Here is a 16,852-nt window from a genome sequence, read left to right on the forward strand (position 1 = left end):
TGAAAATCTGTTGGAAGTATGGGCCTTCTCTTCATAAGAATATGCCTCCATAATTTTGCATACAGTTTCAGGAGGATAAATTTCCCTTACATGTACAGGGATCTCAAATTAATAACACTTTTGTGGGGAATGTAGGATGGCAAGGGTAAGAATGGATTATATTGTTAAGATCTACACACGTAGTTAAGGTCTAGACAGGAAGAGCAGCAAATAGGTGTCACACATCTTTGCACAGACCATTTCTTGATGGTGTGGGAGCTTCTTTAATTAAAATATGATGGGAATAGCTGGCCACCAGCTAGCACTGGCAACGCAACAAGAATGTCAATAAATGCATCACAGAAGAAAACTTACAGGCGCAGCTGTTTCTAATGGAGACTGAGTCTGTACCCCTATAGACAAGAGCTTCAGTTTTTTCCATTCCAATCACATTTGCTGTAGCATCCTTAATGTTGAAAATAAACTGAGAACTTCCCCAGAATTGTTAAAAAAAAAAAAACCGCTGAGGGCATTTAGTCTTTGTAAAACCTTGGAAAAGTAGTTAATTCTGAACAACTCACCACATGTCTTATTGTGAGTCACTGAGAAAACCAACAAATGAACTCCACAACTCATGACTTGGTTGTCTCCTTTAACTGGTAGACCACAATCCCATTGGCAAGAGGAGAGGGCTTGCTTCCAGGATGCAACATCCAACGTGGAGGGCAGGGAGCACTGGTGAGCATGTAATGACAGTTACCAAGGAGAACACAGGGATGCGGTGCATCCTAGGGTGGGGTCAGGAATGATTCCTGGACAAGTCAGAACTCACAGCTGCTGGTTTTATTCTCTACATTTGGCAGCTCCCTTTTTTTCCTCCCTCAGTTTCCTTAGCGTTAAAATAGGGGCTAATGTGAGCTTGCAGTGAGAGAATACAGATCAGTGTTTTGAAATCTGTGAATCATTCATCTAATGGAAAGTGTTGTAATTTTCCGCTTTTACTAATTAAAGAATGATGGTAAATAAAGCAAATTCCCCTACTTCTTTTTCTAGTGTTGGTAACCTTTTCTGAAGTCAATAGAAGCTCTCGAGCAGGCAAAATATGGGAGCTTGGGCGTACATATTCTTATTCTGGTGGGGGACAAACAGGTTTGAAAATGGGAAAATTGCATAACTACCACAAATCCTCTTTCTTCTCAAAATGGATCTGAGACAATTTTGTTCTGTAGTACTGATTGAAAAGAAAGAAATTAGCAATGTATCTTAGGAAAGATAATTAAATTTTTCAGTATTCATGTGCCAGGCACGTTCTCAACTACTTTACATAGTTTATCTTACATAATTTGCACAACAACACAAGAAGAAAGCTGCAGCTCAGAGAAATTAGGTGGCTTTCCTGTCACACACCTGGGTATCAAAGCTAGGATTCAAACCTGTCTGTCCAACTCAAAAGCATACATTCTTCCTACCATGCCATACTGCATTCTACCCTAGGCATTTTATTGGGAAATAGGCTTAATCTAATCAAGCATGGCGAATGGAATAGACCACTTAATTATCCATTCAATAAGCCTTCCTTAAATATGTATTATATACAAGTCACTGCTGAACAGTAGATATATAAAGAATAAGAGAGTACTCACTCTCACGGAGCTCAAGATCAAAGCTTCTATCCATCTATATTTACCAGCAAAGAAAAACTCATCAAATAATGATAGAAGCAACTCCTAAACATGATTCAAATCTTTTTGATTAACAAGAAGCTTCATTCATAAAGCCTCTTAAACTGAGAGTTTATCAGATATCCTGAGATAGTCATGTCCCCAGATTTCATGCCACATTTGAGATTTTAACTGCAATGAATTCATTTACCTCAATGATAGAGAGGGGCGTAATTATCTATTATATGCTCTGATAAGGATTACTTAAATTTCAGAGCTATCTAGTTTGTAGAAACCTGGAGAGTCTTGGAGAATTAGATTCAGATTCAGTAAGATATATATCCTTGAGTTTTAAGCTGCTGTGCTGTGAGACAATGCCTTCACATCGTGTGGGAAGTTCTATTTTTTAAAGTATTTATTTTGGTTGGGGCTAATGAGATATTTATCTCCATTGCCTAGACATTTTGGACTCTGTTTCATAAGAGATTCCAAATATTACTTGCAAGAAGCAAACTCTAAGCTCTTAATGTCAAAATGCACCACAAAAGAACGAGGAATAAGGAACAAACAGCAAAACACAGTGCTTTTTACTTGATGAATCTGCCAGCAGAGGGCAATATTAGTTTTCACACTCTCCTAATACCCCTCCTGATTTTAAACCCTTAAGTATAAAACAGCTATTTGGTAGAAATCTTAGGCTCTAAAGTATTTTTGTTCCTGGCAAACATGAGCAGGAACATAGTAGAAGCAAAGATAAAGCATGATGTTGAGTATTAGAATTCCAACATCTCTGATAAAAATTAAGCTTATTTATTTTCATTGCTAGGAAAATGCTAGACATTTGCTGATTATAATTCAGCTGGAGGGTTACCATCTCTTTATGGTATTTCTCTATTCTCCAGCACACAGAAAGTTTTCAGTGACTGTTCATTGAATAACTTATGAGTAAATAAATGCTGATCAAATAGAGATGTGTGTATGGGTTTAGGGTGGAGGTGAAGGGTAGGATGAAAACTTCTTACACTCCCCCTCTCATTTAGAATGCAGTCATTTCTGTGCATGTCTTCTTTGAATGTTTCACACAGCACTTTTGGAAAACACTTTCTGGTCTTTCTAGCAATTTTAGGCTAACTTTAAATCAATGAATGTAATCACCATAGCTTGCATTAGTAAAAGATGAATGCTATTGCTGAACTTTCCATTGGAGAGTTCCAAGCCTTACTTAATATTGGTAAAGCTATTTGGCTAGACTGGATTTATGAAAAGTAAGATTAGGAAAATGAAAATATTATTTATCAAGTGCTAGTTGAATTAAATGAGCCACTTGACAGAACTAATGCCAGAAAGACTCAAACTGATTTTTTAAAGGCTGAATTAAAAGGAGAGATACAATACAAATTGTGAGTGAATATGTGTCTGCTTGGTATCTGTATCTTATTTTCTCAATTTTGGTATGCAGTTATTATTTCACTGCCATAAATGATAGCAACAACATTGGTAGTTTGAATTAATTAGTTGGCATTATGCCCAATTTTTGTTTCAACATCTGTTAAATGCATTTCTAAATCTATGCTCTGTTTCACCACACAGCTAAATATTTAACATGAGAGAATGCCCTCTGGGGATGACTGAATGAGTCTTATGTTTCCAATAGTTCATTATATATTTGTTTTTAGAAACTCCACCTTAAGGCAAAAACTACAGTCCTAGTGGAAAGAAACCTTCTTCTGTGTACCCTTGATGTTTAGGTGTTTGGCCAGACTACAAGTCACAGCAAAGGAAATTTGCAGAGAAGATTTAAATATAGTATTGCAAATCCTCTACAGGGAGATTTGGGATTAGCTGCAGTGTGAGTGGAAGGATTTTTCTGAAACTTGCCCATCAAATTTTAGGAAAGTGTTCCCATCAGAGTCATTTAGAGTGTAACTTTCTTTGCTCTGCTGAAGTTTCCTTGGCTGGGTTAACAAGGTCAAGTTCCATAAGAAAATAACAACCTAATCTACCATCAGTAAGGCGTTCTGTTTAAGCCGTTTTTTTTTTTTCAGGGAATATTTGGGTTGATGCCGATGCAGGCACACTCTTGTTCCGCATTGACTGACAGCTGCAAGGCAACAAGCTAGTATTAAACTGGATTCTGTCATCAAATATAGTCAAACTAAGTGATCCACATATTAATGACTTCAGCCTCATTGGCAATTTATTATATCGATAGATAAGGTTTTGAAAAAAATAGCCGAATCTTTTCTACTCCCGGTGTTTCAGAATCCAATGCTATATTTTCCAAGCTTTGACTTAATGGCTATAATTTGCCAATGGCCATAAGCAGCAACAGCATTATTGTCGTAGGGCACATTTCCAATGCTTATTTATGCTCTACAGTGCCTTTAGTTGGATCTTCAATAGGACTGACCGAATTCTTTTAGACGTTTTGTCTTCTAAGTGTAAGACTTTATTCCGAGGGTAAAATACACTTGTAAATGTGCAAGTTGTCAGTTTCCCAAAATGGAGTCACTCGTGTTTTTAAAAAACCACGACAAAGACAGAAGGGTTATCATGCACAAATGCCAGATAAAAAAACTATCACAAAAGACTCCAGGCTGGGCGCGGTGGCTCATGCCCGTAAGCCCAGCACTTTGGGGGGCCGAGGCGGGTGGATCAAGAGGTCAAGAGATGGAGACCATCCTGGTCAACGTGGTGAAACCCCGTCTCTACTAAAAATACAAAAAATTAGCTGGGTATGGTGGCACGTGCCTGTAATCCCAGCTACTCAGGAGGCTGAGGCAGGAGAATTGCCTGAACCCAGGAGGCGGAGGTTGCGGTGAGCCGAGATCGCGTCATTGCACTCCAGCCTGGGTAACAAGAGCAAAACTCCGTCTCAAAAAAAAAAAAAAAAAAGACTCCAAGAAGTTCAATCTTGTATAAGGGCCATCACAAACTTAACACAAACAAAAAATTCTTCTTTGAGGACATCTGCCCAGTAAGTCTTGGACTGGTGCTACCCTAGTTATTTATTGATCCTTGCAGCCAAGAATAATTACCTCAAAAATTATGTAATTCTCTTGATTTTTCCTTTAAAAACTTTTGTCTCCCTTTACCTCCCTGAATACACATAGTTTATTATGACAGGCATATTCCTATTCCAATGTCCTATTCTGAAATAAATATTATTTTCCTTCAGAGAGCCTCTCTCTGTTTGTTATTGAGGTGGACATAAATTTTGATGGATTATTTAATTAACTTCATTTTATAGATGACAAATGACTAATCATTTGCTTTTCTTGATGTGATTATGTTCATGCATCCTTAAAAATGATTTGGTGGCTACTTTTTACAACTTTTTTGTTTAATTTGTACATGAACTTTTACAATAGTTTTAGGTTTATTGAAAAGCTGGGAAGATGGAACAAAGACTTCCTATATATGCTACACCTAGTTTCCTGTATGGCTAACATTTTATATTGGTATGGTGCATTTGTTATGAGTGAACCAGTATTAAACATTATTATCAACTAAACTCCATACTTTATTCATATTTCCTCAGCCATACATTTTCTGTTCCGATATTCTATCCAGGATACATTACACAGCAGACTTCTCTAGATTATGACAAATCTTGGGAGGATTCTTGAAAGGAAGACCATAGATGCTGTTCTCCTCACATCATATCAAGGGTACATGCTATTGACATGACATCACTGCTGATATTAAACTTGATCATCTGGTGGAGGTAGTGTTTGACAGGCTTCTCCTCGGTAAAGTTATTTTCTACCTGGGTATATTTCAAAAGTACCCAGGTATATTTGAATACCTAGGTATTCATCCTCTATCTTGCTGAGGAGGGAGTATCATATATACTATTTGGAATTCTTCTGCATGGGAGATTCATCTATATTCCCTTATTTATTCAATTATTTACTTACATCCTTATAGACTCAGGATATTTATTTTATATTTTGAGTTTTAATATTATTTTGTTGCTTACATTGTTACAGCTTTGTTCACTGGGCATTCTTTTACTGGCACCTGTATCTCTTTAACATATCCCATTGTGTGTGCCCATGCTTTTCATTTTTATTTTTTGCATTTCCTTCATTTCTGGCCACTCTAAATGCTTATCTTATAGATTCCCTGTCCCAGCCTTAGAATCTACCATTTCTCGGAGGAATCCTGGTTTCTTTTATGGAAAATTGGCATTAGAAATCAATATTTGATACATTTTGAAGTCAAGCTGGTAAAAAGAAAAAAAATCACTATTTGGGCACTAATTGTGCTTATTGCTATTGAGGTGTCATTACTTTTAGGCTACCTCAGCTGACAGCAAGAATATACATGTGCATACTAACATATGTAAGTATTACTATATACTCAGGTTAGTCTGTATTAAGTCAAACATGAGTTCATGCTCATGTCTTCAGTTCTACTCCATCCACCAAAGGATCACTCCAGCCTCCTGGGGACTTGTTACTTAAAAAAATACAAAAAATATTTTTAACTTAGTGTAGGCTGAAAATAAAAAGAAAGAAAGAAGACTGGTGTTTATGATATATTCTACTATTTCTCCAGAGCAACCTGGAATTATTTACTACCTTTTGATTAGTATGATTTAAATGGACTGACCTATTTTTTTAAGTAAAGGCAGAAAACTTGGACACCGTTTATTATTATCAAAGCCAACGCTTTTCTTCTTTCATTAATTGGTATGGGAAAAAGTATGTGCAAGATTGTGACCAGCTCTAGTTTTTCTGGAAACAGAACAAGAAGAAAGAGGCTTAAATTTAGTTGGAAGAAATATAAGGGAAAATACTGTGATATAGAGAGCTACTGATTGCTGGAATGTAAGATAAGAAGAGAAATTAGTGACTGTTCCTTAAAATTAGGACAGATTCCTAGTTGTCTAGAATAGTAAGTGTTTTTCTGATTTTCAAAACTCTATTTTCCTCTCTCAATTCTGGAATTTTACCACTTACAATTAAAGACTTTGCCTAGGAAAATCCCTATCTTGAAGATATGAGAAGGAGATCTAAAAAAGGAGGAAAAAAGAATAGATTATATCTACTACCCAACCTGTTCTCTAATAGGAGATCTAAAAAAGGAGGAAAAAAAGAATAGATTATATCTACTACCCAACCTGTTCTCTAATAGCTTTTCATATTCTTCAACATCAAGTAAATCCATACTAGAATATTGATCTGCCCCCTTTTCAAGCTCCTTATGTTAACGGAAACTGGTCATAAGCACTAATGGATGTTTCCTTTTCATAAACAGATAAATGGCTAGATATTCCCAACTTCATACTATTCTTTTCATCTTTTTATAAAAAAGCTTTTACTGTATTTTCAAAACTACATTCTGCTAAATTGTCCCCACTTCTTTCATTACCTATCTGGAAGTAAGTAATGATGTTTCATCTAAACAAGATGATTTAAACGATGATTTTGAACTTAGAATGGTTGGCTTTCTCCACAGAACATTTATTTTTCTAGGAATATCATGCTTAGGCTAATAATAAAATTATTTTGCATGAGGGCAGTGGAGTGTGTTAGAGTCCTGCGTGACCTGAGTTTTACTCCTGGCTGTACTACAGGCCATGGAAGTGATCTTGGATAAATTGCTTGTCATTCTGAGTTTAGTTTGCTCATCTTTGAGATGGTTGTAGAAATATTTACAAGGTTGTCGTGGATATTAAATGTATTCGTGTGTTCACCCATGTGTTAAGAATATGCTTCAAGTTGTCATGCATGGGGACACATGCCTAGCTACAGGGGGTAGGGGGAGTTGGGGCTGAGGTGGAAGGATTGCTTGAGTCAAGGAGTTTGAGACCAGCCTGGGAAATATAGCAAGACCCTACCTCTGAAAACATATATGTGTGTGTGTGTGTGTGTGTGTGTGTGTGTGCGTGCGCGCGCGTGCGCATGTATGTATAATATGCTTAGAGTACTCAGATGGCAGTTATTATTATGGTTGTTATTAATCATAATGAATTCGGCAACTCATCAAAGAAACATTATTGAATCCCTCCTGTGTAAAATAGTGTGTAAATGTAAATTTTACATAGTGTGTAAAAATGAATAAAATATTATGTGTTCATATAAATGAATAAAACACAGACCTTATTTTCAAGGAGTTTATGGCATTGGGGAAAAATATGAAATTACTTTGAATTTGTAAATAAGAGAGAAAGCTCAGAAAAATACTCATGAGCAGGAAAAACTCATTCAATAACAAAGAATGCTTCCTGGATAATTCACAAAGCAAAAGAAACCAAAACTCTGTTTTTTCTGAAAAGATCCATATAATTGTAATGTATATATCATATTAATGATGAAACTTTGCAATATATTATAAAATAATTGTATATTTCAAACCTTAAAAATTTTCGATTTTACTGTAAAGTCAAAGAAAACAGACTAAAGGAAAAGGGAGGAGAATAAAACTAAAGGGGAAAGGAATGAGCTGTGAGAACATGTACAGATGATCCAACCTCTTTGTGTTAATTTCATCTTTAATTTTCTCTTCTGTGAAATGGGTATCATTCTGTTAACTATCTTATAGTTTTGGAATGAGAATGAAAGGTGAGAGTGCGATAATACATAGAAAGCGCTTAAGGCTGGGTGCAGTGGCTCATGCCTATAATTCTAGCACTTCTGGAGGCTGAGGTGGGCGGATTATGCGAGGTCAGGAGTTTGAGACTTGCCTGGCCAACATGGTGAAACCCCATTTCTACTAAAAATACTAAAATTAGCTGGGCATAGTGGCACATGCCTGTACTCCCACCTACTTAGTAGGCTGATGCAGGAGAATCACTTGAACCCGGGAGGTGGAGGGTACAGGGAGCAGACATCACGCCACTGCACTCCAGGCTGGGCGACAGAATGAGACTCTGTATCAAATATATATATATATACACATATAACTTAAAATAGTGGCTGGGACATAATAAGCACTCAATAAATATTAGCTATGACATCTGGTAAGGGCAAGAGTGATCATCACAAGCTCAAAATATACTTCTTCATGGTCTCAAATTTTTTTTGTGAGATCTTGGACAAATCATTCTCTGGGCCTCGGTTTTCTCTCTGTGTAAGGTCCTGGAGTAGAAAAATGATTTTTACATTTTTTTCCAGCTTCTGAATTGGGGTAAAGGAACAGAAGAGACTGGGTGTCAAAGTTGCTTGGGCCCTGTGAGAGGAGGGGGTACGTTTGAGAGGACATCTTGAGGTGGGTCATTGGGAGTAAGTTTTAATTTCTTCTCTTTTTTTCAGAAAATGAAGCAGAGATATTATTGGTTCGAGTCTTTATTTCTCCTTAAGTATTCATTAGACTTTACAAGACATTTCCTCAAGTAGTATGAGGAGAGCCTGAAGGTCTTGATCTTTATTTTGGGGTATGTGTGCTGGGATGGAGAGCTGAGGTCCTTGTAGAGAAGACCACAGTTGATAAACAAACCAGAATCACAAGTCTTAGAAAACTAGGGCCCCAGGTGAGCCTAAAAGGTGGCTCCTTTTGGACAAGCGGCCAGACCCATGTTTTCTATGTCCTCCTGCATGTGTTGCGAGCCAGTTTTCTCTTCTAAGGCAGTGTACTTCCTGTTCTATGATGGGAATGTTGCCTATATATGAAGTAAAAGACTAGGCCCTCGGTGCTTTTCCCTCTTCTGCTTGTTCCCCTTGCTGACCAAAGGCTTCCTGGCTTCATTAAAAAATGTAGAAGCTGAGTATTATATTCCCCCAAGTATGCCATGAGGGTTATTCTGTGCTTTTTTTCTCTTTAGTACCAAAGAAGAATAAGAATGTAAACATCTGTTTTATATAAGCTAATTCCAGACTTAAACTTGATTAGTATAAGAGAATATTCTGTGTGATTAGTTTTCCAGTTATAACATGATGGCTTTCTGTCCTTTTATTGCCTTCTTAAAGGAGACAAGAGAAGAATAAATCCTTCTTTTTTTTTAAGTGTCCTAGCATTGCCAAGTATAACCACTATGATTGGTGCAAAAGTACTGTACTTTAAATTTCATGGTAATAGCATGTTACTTGCCCTGTGGAAATGTACTAAAGTAAACATAAAATAACCGTGGGCCTCATTACGTAGCCAACAAGACATTTTGGGAAGGATCATTGAGAATAACATCAAGCCATTTAGTGATCTGCAGGAGGCAGTTTGCCACAAAGCAGTGTTTTTGCATACTGCTTCATAGCAGTCATCTTCACAACCCCTATTAATTCAAAGCTCCTCTGAACCAGGCTTTGTCAGGCCCAGTGTGATAAATGCTTCCGAGTAAGGGATCACTTAAAATACTTAAACAGTAAGCACAGTCCTACCTTCTCCATAGCAGGTAGCAGATTTTCAAGGGAGAAAACGGAATTGAAGACAGGATTTTATCAGTGACATTATTGGAAATGTGCTGGACTGCTTAAAAGACAATGTTACCTTTTCCTTTGCCTCATTCCCCCGTCCCCACCATCCAATATAACATTAATGGTGAGAATCTATGTAAGGAGACTTTTGAGAATAATTTGGTGATTATCATCCTGAAACTAGAAAGGTTCCATAATCTGCTACATGTTGCTGCAAAGTCCACCATTGTGTATATGTAAATGCTGGAAGCAGCAACTCCCTTCTCTACTTTCATCCCCTTCCTCCTAGGACTTCTAAGATAAAGGATAGATACCACTTTCTGATTAACTGAAAACGTCTTTTACTTTTCTCTTTTCTCCTTGTCTCCATCCTCATAGCCTTTAAAGGATATTTTTGGTTTGTGCTTCTTTGGAGCTACCTATGCAGATCTTTTCATAAAAAGCAACCGAAAATTACCAAATCATGTTGATCTTGAATTCATATCACTCCCTGCATTATCCATTACTATTATTTTAGTTCACTTCCTTGTACTTATGGCCAGAAGGCAGCCTTCCAAAGTAGTGAACAGCAGAGGCTCTGGAGTGAGATTTCTTGGGTTCAAGTCTTGGCTCTACTGCTCCCTACCATAGAATTTAGGCAAATGGCTTAACTCTCCAAGTCTCAGTTTCCTTACATGAAGAATGTCATCAATATTATTATTGCAACCTACTCTTTTTGTTTTCCTTTTTCTTTCTTTCTTTCTTTCTTTTTTTTTTTTTTGAGACGGAGTTTCGCTCTTGTTACCCAGGCTGGAGTGCAATGGCGCAGTCTCCGCTCACCGCAACCTCTGCCTCCTGGGTTCAGGCAATTCTCCTGTCTCAGCCTCCCGAGTAGCTGGGATTACAGGCATGTGCCACCGTGCCCAGCTAATTTTTTGTATTTTTAGTAGAGACGGGGTTTCACCATGTTGACCAGGATGGTCTTAATCTCTTGACCTTGTGATCCACCCGCCTCGGCCTCCCAAAGTGCTGGGATTACAGGCGTGAGCCACTGCGCCTAGCCTCTACTCTCTTTGTTTTTTTGTCTTTCAATTTATTTCTCTTATTCCATCTCTCATACATCCAGTGGTTTTTTAAAGTGTCACTCTTTTTACCCCTCATCTTAAAGTCCTTTCGAGTCTTTAGAATGTAATCTAAGCCTTTATAACTGGTCTCAAGGCCGCTTTATGCTTGGCTCCCTTTTGTACTTTCTCCCCACGTGAACCTTACCTGCAGTTCTGTAAATGGTCATGTCCCTTCACCCTTAACCCCAACTGAGGCCTGGTAAGTTTCTACATATTCTATACTTACTTGAGATGCCATACTTTCTGGGACACCTTCCCTGATTTGCCTTTCCTGAGAAAGGTGCCTGCCCTGTTTGCTTCCTTAGAATGCTAGGTTTAATCTTGCAGAACATTCTTAAGCTGTTTGCTCAGCCCTTAAAACTGTAAGTTCCTTGAGGGCAGGGACTGACTTTTCTCTCTCTAGTACTTAGTATAATCTCTGGCAAAATAATAGGTATTCCAGAAATTCCTTGAGGAATGAATAAGTAAATAACTGAGTGTACAATTTGGGGTTCAGAGACAATAGAGGGTTCAGGTTATTAACTATGCCATTTTAATGGACTTTGTCAAGTAAGGGGTAAAATTGGATAATACCCAAGAATTCCTTGGATTAGGTCAGTTTATTGGACACTTTTTTTTCACCACTTCGCATATTGTTAATTCTGAGCAATACTTTCACTTGAGCTTCACTGTTTTTTATCCCAACCCCTCCTGCTCTCATCCTGGGCTGGGCCCTTTTCCTAACTCAATCATGTTCTCTTGATTTATATTCTTGGTATCCTCAGCTGACTCCTTGTCAAAATCTGATTTCAGGGTTTCATTTATTCTAAAGTGTAAATAAGATTTCCGTCCAGGGACTACTCTGCCCTATAGAGCTACATTTTAATACGAGACCAAACTTTGTTGAAAAGGAATGAGAGGCCCTCCTGTGTCCCAAGTCATACATTTGTCAATATATGAGACTTAAGAGATGCATTGAGGATTATGGAAGATATAAGTGTATTTCTGCTTATATACATATGCATGTGAAAATGCCTTTTAGGTATTAAATGTTCCCTTTCTTTGTCAGCCTCTTTCTCAACTATAGTGCCCTGTGGATTTAAAATACATTCTTAAGTGCTATCACCCACTTGATGGTAATGAGGCTACAAAGGACCTAAAAGCAATCAATTTTATAAGATACTCTTACACCGTCTATCCTTTCTTCCTTACTTCATTACCTCTGCCCCTCATGCCTGTACCCTGGGGTCACACTCCAAACCATCTCTACTCAGACTGGAAAACCCCACGATTCATAGAGTACTGGGCAGAGTATAAGGAAAGGTCTTTTCTCAGTAGTGGAAATACTTAGCCCTAGAAACTGAATACTGCTTTGGTTTCACCTAACAAATCTTAAATGCAAGCCCTAAAAGGATCAAACTGTTTCTAAGCAACTTAATTCTGTCCCACAGTAAAGTCCAAGCATATTGATGGGAATATAAAGATATCCTTGTTATCCTAACACAGTTAAATTCACAATGTCTGTTAGGTAGTCAAGGATTATGAGGCCCGAAAACATGCAAGAAAATACAATCCATAACAAGTAGGAGTATTGACCAATTGAAACTGACCCGGAACTAACAGATATTAAAATGATCAAGTGTATACATTAAAGTTTATTATAATTATGTTCTATCCATTTATACACTTAAAGGGAGGAAAGGAAGACATAAAAAAGGTCCAAATTAAACTTTTAGAGTTGAAAACTATAATGTCTGAGAAGAAAAATACATTGGATGAGGCAACTGGCAGATTAGATAGTGAAGAAGTAAAGGTTAATGAAGAAATAGTTATGGAAACTATGAAATATGAAACATAGTGATAAAAGAAAATAATGTGCTCTAAATGAACACAGCATCAGTGCACTGTGGAAGAACTTTAAGTAGCTTCATATATGTGTAATTGGGGCCCCTAAAGGATAGGAGGTTGAAGACAGAAAAAATAATGACCCCAAATGTCCAAATTTGATGAAAACAGATGGAAAAAGTACAAGAAATATGAGGGGAGCCACATCAATGCACATCATAATCAAATTGCTCAAAAACAGTAATAATAAGGAAACTCTTAAAAACATCAAGAGAAAAGAGACATGGTTTATATAGATCAAGTAAGTACAAATATGATAGAAATTTTGTTTTTAATGGAAACAATACAAGCAACAAAACAAATGAAAGTACTGAAAGAAAAACAAAAACTTGTCTACCTAGAATTCTTTACTCAGAAAAAAAATCTTTGATAAAAGTGAAATAAAAACTTTTTCAAACATACAAAAGTGAAAGAATTTGTCTTTAGTAGAACTGCATTACTGGAATTATTAAAGAAAGTATCTTAGGGAGAAGGAAAATAATACCAGATGGAAATCTGGATTTACAGAAAGAAATGAACAGCACCAAAAATGATAACTACCTGGGTAAATATGCTACTTATTTTTTATTTAGAGCTCTTTGAAAGATAACTGACTCCTTATGCAAAAAAAATTCAGTGTAATGTGGTATTTAAAATATAGTAACGTATAATAAAAATAGATGATAAAAATAGTAAAAAGTCAGGAGGGGAGAAATGAACATATATTAGGCTAAGCTTCTTACACATGAAGTGGTATAACACTACATGAAGCAAGGCTGGTAAATTAAAGATGCATACTATGAACTGTAAAGCAACCACTAAAATAAAGACTTTGGGCCAATAAGCTAGCAATGGAGATAAAAGGAATCATAAAAAACATTCAAAAGGAAGGCAAAGAATAGATGTGACAAATAGCATGATGGCAGATTTAAACTCAACCATATCCATAATCACATGGAGTGTAAAAGGTCTAAGCACACAAACTAAAAGCACAGACATTAAACTGGATGAAAAAGCAAGACCCAATTTTAGGGTAACTACCTAAAATACACTTTATGAAGAAAAAAATAAGTTAAAAGTGAAAGGATAGAAAATAATACACCATGCAACACTAATCAAAAGAGTTTCAGTGGCTATGTTAATATCAGACAAATTATATTTTGGAATAAAGAATACTTCCAGGGACAATGAAAGCAACTTCATAATGATAAAGGCGCCAAATCATCAAGAGGACATAGTAACCCTAAATGCTTATGTAACTAACCACAGAGCTTCAAATACATGAAGCTAAAACTCACAGAACTGCAAGAAGAAATACACACATCCACAATTACGATCAGAGATCTCAATAGCTGATAGAATAGGCAGAATTCACTAAGGACATAGAAGATTTTAACGTTATTAAACAACTTGACCTAATTAACATTTACGGCCTTCTTTTCAATTGCACATGGAACATTAAGAGATCATTTAATCCTTATTAGGTGGGTGCTATCATGATTCCTGTTTACAACTGAGTAAATACAGGTCTGAAAAAGTTTGGTAACCTTCTGAAGGTCACCACAGCTGGGCTTTGAACCCAGGGTATCTGACCCAGAACTCTTAATCACTAGGCTTTGTGGCCTCCCTTGCGCACCTGGAATAGCTCAGGTCTCTATGACTTAGAATGAAATCCTTTTTTAAATCAACAAAGGAATGGGAGACTCAAATAGCATTCTCTCAATACTGTTTGGAAAGGAAGTACCTTCCCCTTTTCCTCTCATATTCCCACTCAGCGCAAATGGCTTGTCTGCTTCCTTTAAGTGACATGACTTATAGGTATCATAAACTCGGGTTCCACAGCCGCTGGGGCTGGGAGAGAAGACAGTTGTAGACTAGGAAAGGTTGGTGGGAGCTGACTCTTCCTCAGGCTGCAGCCCCGTTGGGTGGGTGGTCTAAGATACATCCAAACAGGGATCAAGATGCCTGTCTGCCCCTCTTTAAATGCTGGGATCTGGACAACAGCTCCTTTTCCAGGAAGGAAATGCGTTTCTATTAAAATGAAGCAAATAATCCTTAGTTCATGGTGGGCTTTCTTTGCCTAGGCTCCTTGGTACTGTAATGTATAGAACAAACGCAACACGGAAAAACGTTGGCATGTCTTCCAGGGTAAGGTTTCCTTCTTGACTGGCAAGAAAATGCCATAGAGGGGAGCACTTTCCTAATGGCTCTTGCGCTGAGACCTGAGGCATGACTGTCCAGGGGAGGAAGCGTGCCACGGGGATTTTATTCCGCCTTACTATGCTGCGCAGAGGATTCAAACTGCTCAGCAAATGTGAATCTTGATAATACGATTCAAAAATCCGTTTTCTCTTTAATAGGAATGCAATGTCCCATTCTTTCCCCACACCCCTCCCGCCCCTCCTCCCTGTCCTTTCCACGGGGCTTCCATCCTGTATTCACATTCCCCCCCCGCGGACAGTTAGTGACTCCCGGTTCTTGTCTCTCATTTCTCTCAGCAGCCCCTTTCCTCTTCCTGGGCGTCCTGCCCCTGCAGCGTTCTCGTCCCCCCTTCCCCGCAGCCCACGGTCTCTGAGGAGATCCAAGCGCCATAGCGTGGCTGCAGCCCAGCTGAGAGAAATTTCCAGCTCCCCCTCCTGGCTGGGCTGAGGGGTGGGCTGGGGCGTCCCGACCTCTGAGGAGAGTTAGGAGCGAGGTGTCTGAAGCAGCGTCGTACGCAATAGAAAAACAGAATTCCCTTTGTGCTGGTGTGGTGCCCCTCGGTTTGGGTCTTTGCCACAGAGTCTTGAAAGCCATTGTTTACACTGGGGTTTTGCAGGTTAGGGACGGTGCGGGTGGGAACCGAGCGGACACCGTAGGCGCTTCCCCGGTACTGCACTGACCCGACAGTCGGAGGAGGGAAAAGTCACCCTCCAGGGGGCCTCCGGCGCAGAGCTGGGAGGGCGGCAGCCGGCCAATCAGGAGGCGAGGCCGAGCCAGGCTTCCCCTCGCCGCCCGTGAGCTGCGAACAGTGGGAAGTTGGGAGCCTCAGTCGCTGGCCCGGCGGAGCAACAGCGGCGGCGAGGACTGCGGAACTCCGGCCGCGGCGCCGCAGGCTCAAAGCTGCCCCCGGGGCATGGACCCGGCTCGCCGCCGGCACTCCGCCACAGGCTGCCCGGGGCCCGCGGGCAGATAGCGTTCCGGGAGGAAGCCGCGTCCGGACAAAAGCTGCCGGCATCCCTGCCCTGCCCAGCCCCTGGAGGGATTTGGGTTTGGTGCTTGCCCCGTCTGAGTCTCAGAGCCAAACTTTTGGCCAGTTCAGAGACTGCAAGAGTCTGATGAGTTACTCTGAGAGGAAACCCTCTGCCTGTTGTTGAGGGGGACTGAGCACAGTGCTTAGGCGCTCGGGGGGAAAAGTAGAAAATGATTTCCCGGGAAGCGGTCCACAGGGCATTCCTGTTGGCTCTTCTTTATTCTTCCCTAGCTCAAGATGCGAGCCCCCAGTCAGAGACCAGCGCGGAGGAAATTCCCGAGGGGGCCTCCACGTTGGCTTTTGTGTTTGATGTGACTGGTTCGATGTATGATGATTTAGTTCAGGTGATTGAAGGGGCTTCCAAAATTTTGGAGACATCTTTGAAAAGACCTAAGAGACCTCTTTTCAACTTTGCGTTGGTGCCTTTCCATGACCCAGGTAAGGGAACTATTTATTCTTTGTCTTTGCTATGTCTCATGATTACATTATTGCTTTTGCTGTGAGTGAAATTGTTAGGAAGTTTCAAACCCATTTTTTAAAAAATGTGCAGCTGAATATAGTTGTAACAAAGAATTGCTTGCTGGCGTCTGGGTTTGCTCACTGATACCTACTTAAGTCTCAGCCCGGGAGGAGATGGCTTGTTTACGGGACTTGAGT

General features: G+C 39.1%; 1 protein-coding gene across 10 annotated transcripts in view; it reads left to right on the top strand.

The window, feature by feature from the left end:
- The window catches only part of HMCN1 (hemicentin 1), a 532,161-nt gene that overhangs the window by 76,099 nt on the left and 439,210 nt on the right, over positions 1–16,852 (top strand). For 9 of the 10 annotated variants that reach the window (XR_013529004.1, XR_013529005.1, XR_013529007.1 and 6 more), the window contains exon 1: positions 15,973–16,633. The exons of the other annotated variant lie outside the window; for it this stretch is intronic. Coding sequence is in view for 5 of the 9 variants with exons in the window: in XM_035280037.3 (XP_035135928.3) it covers positions 16,366–16,633 (268 nt within the window). In the remaining 4 variants the exon portion in view is untranslated. Of the gene's footprint in view, positions 1–15,972; positions 16,634–16,852 lie in introns of those variants that run through there. 10 annotated transcript variants of the gene reach the window in all.

The sequence above is a fragment of the Callithrix jacchus genome, chromosome 18 (assembly GCF_049354715.1).
Source record: "Callithrix jacchus isolate 240 chromosome 18, calJac240_pri, whole genome shotgun sequence".
Lineage (NCBI taxonomy): Eukaryota > Metazoa > Chordata > Mammalia > Primates > Cebidae > Callithrix > Callithrix jacchus.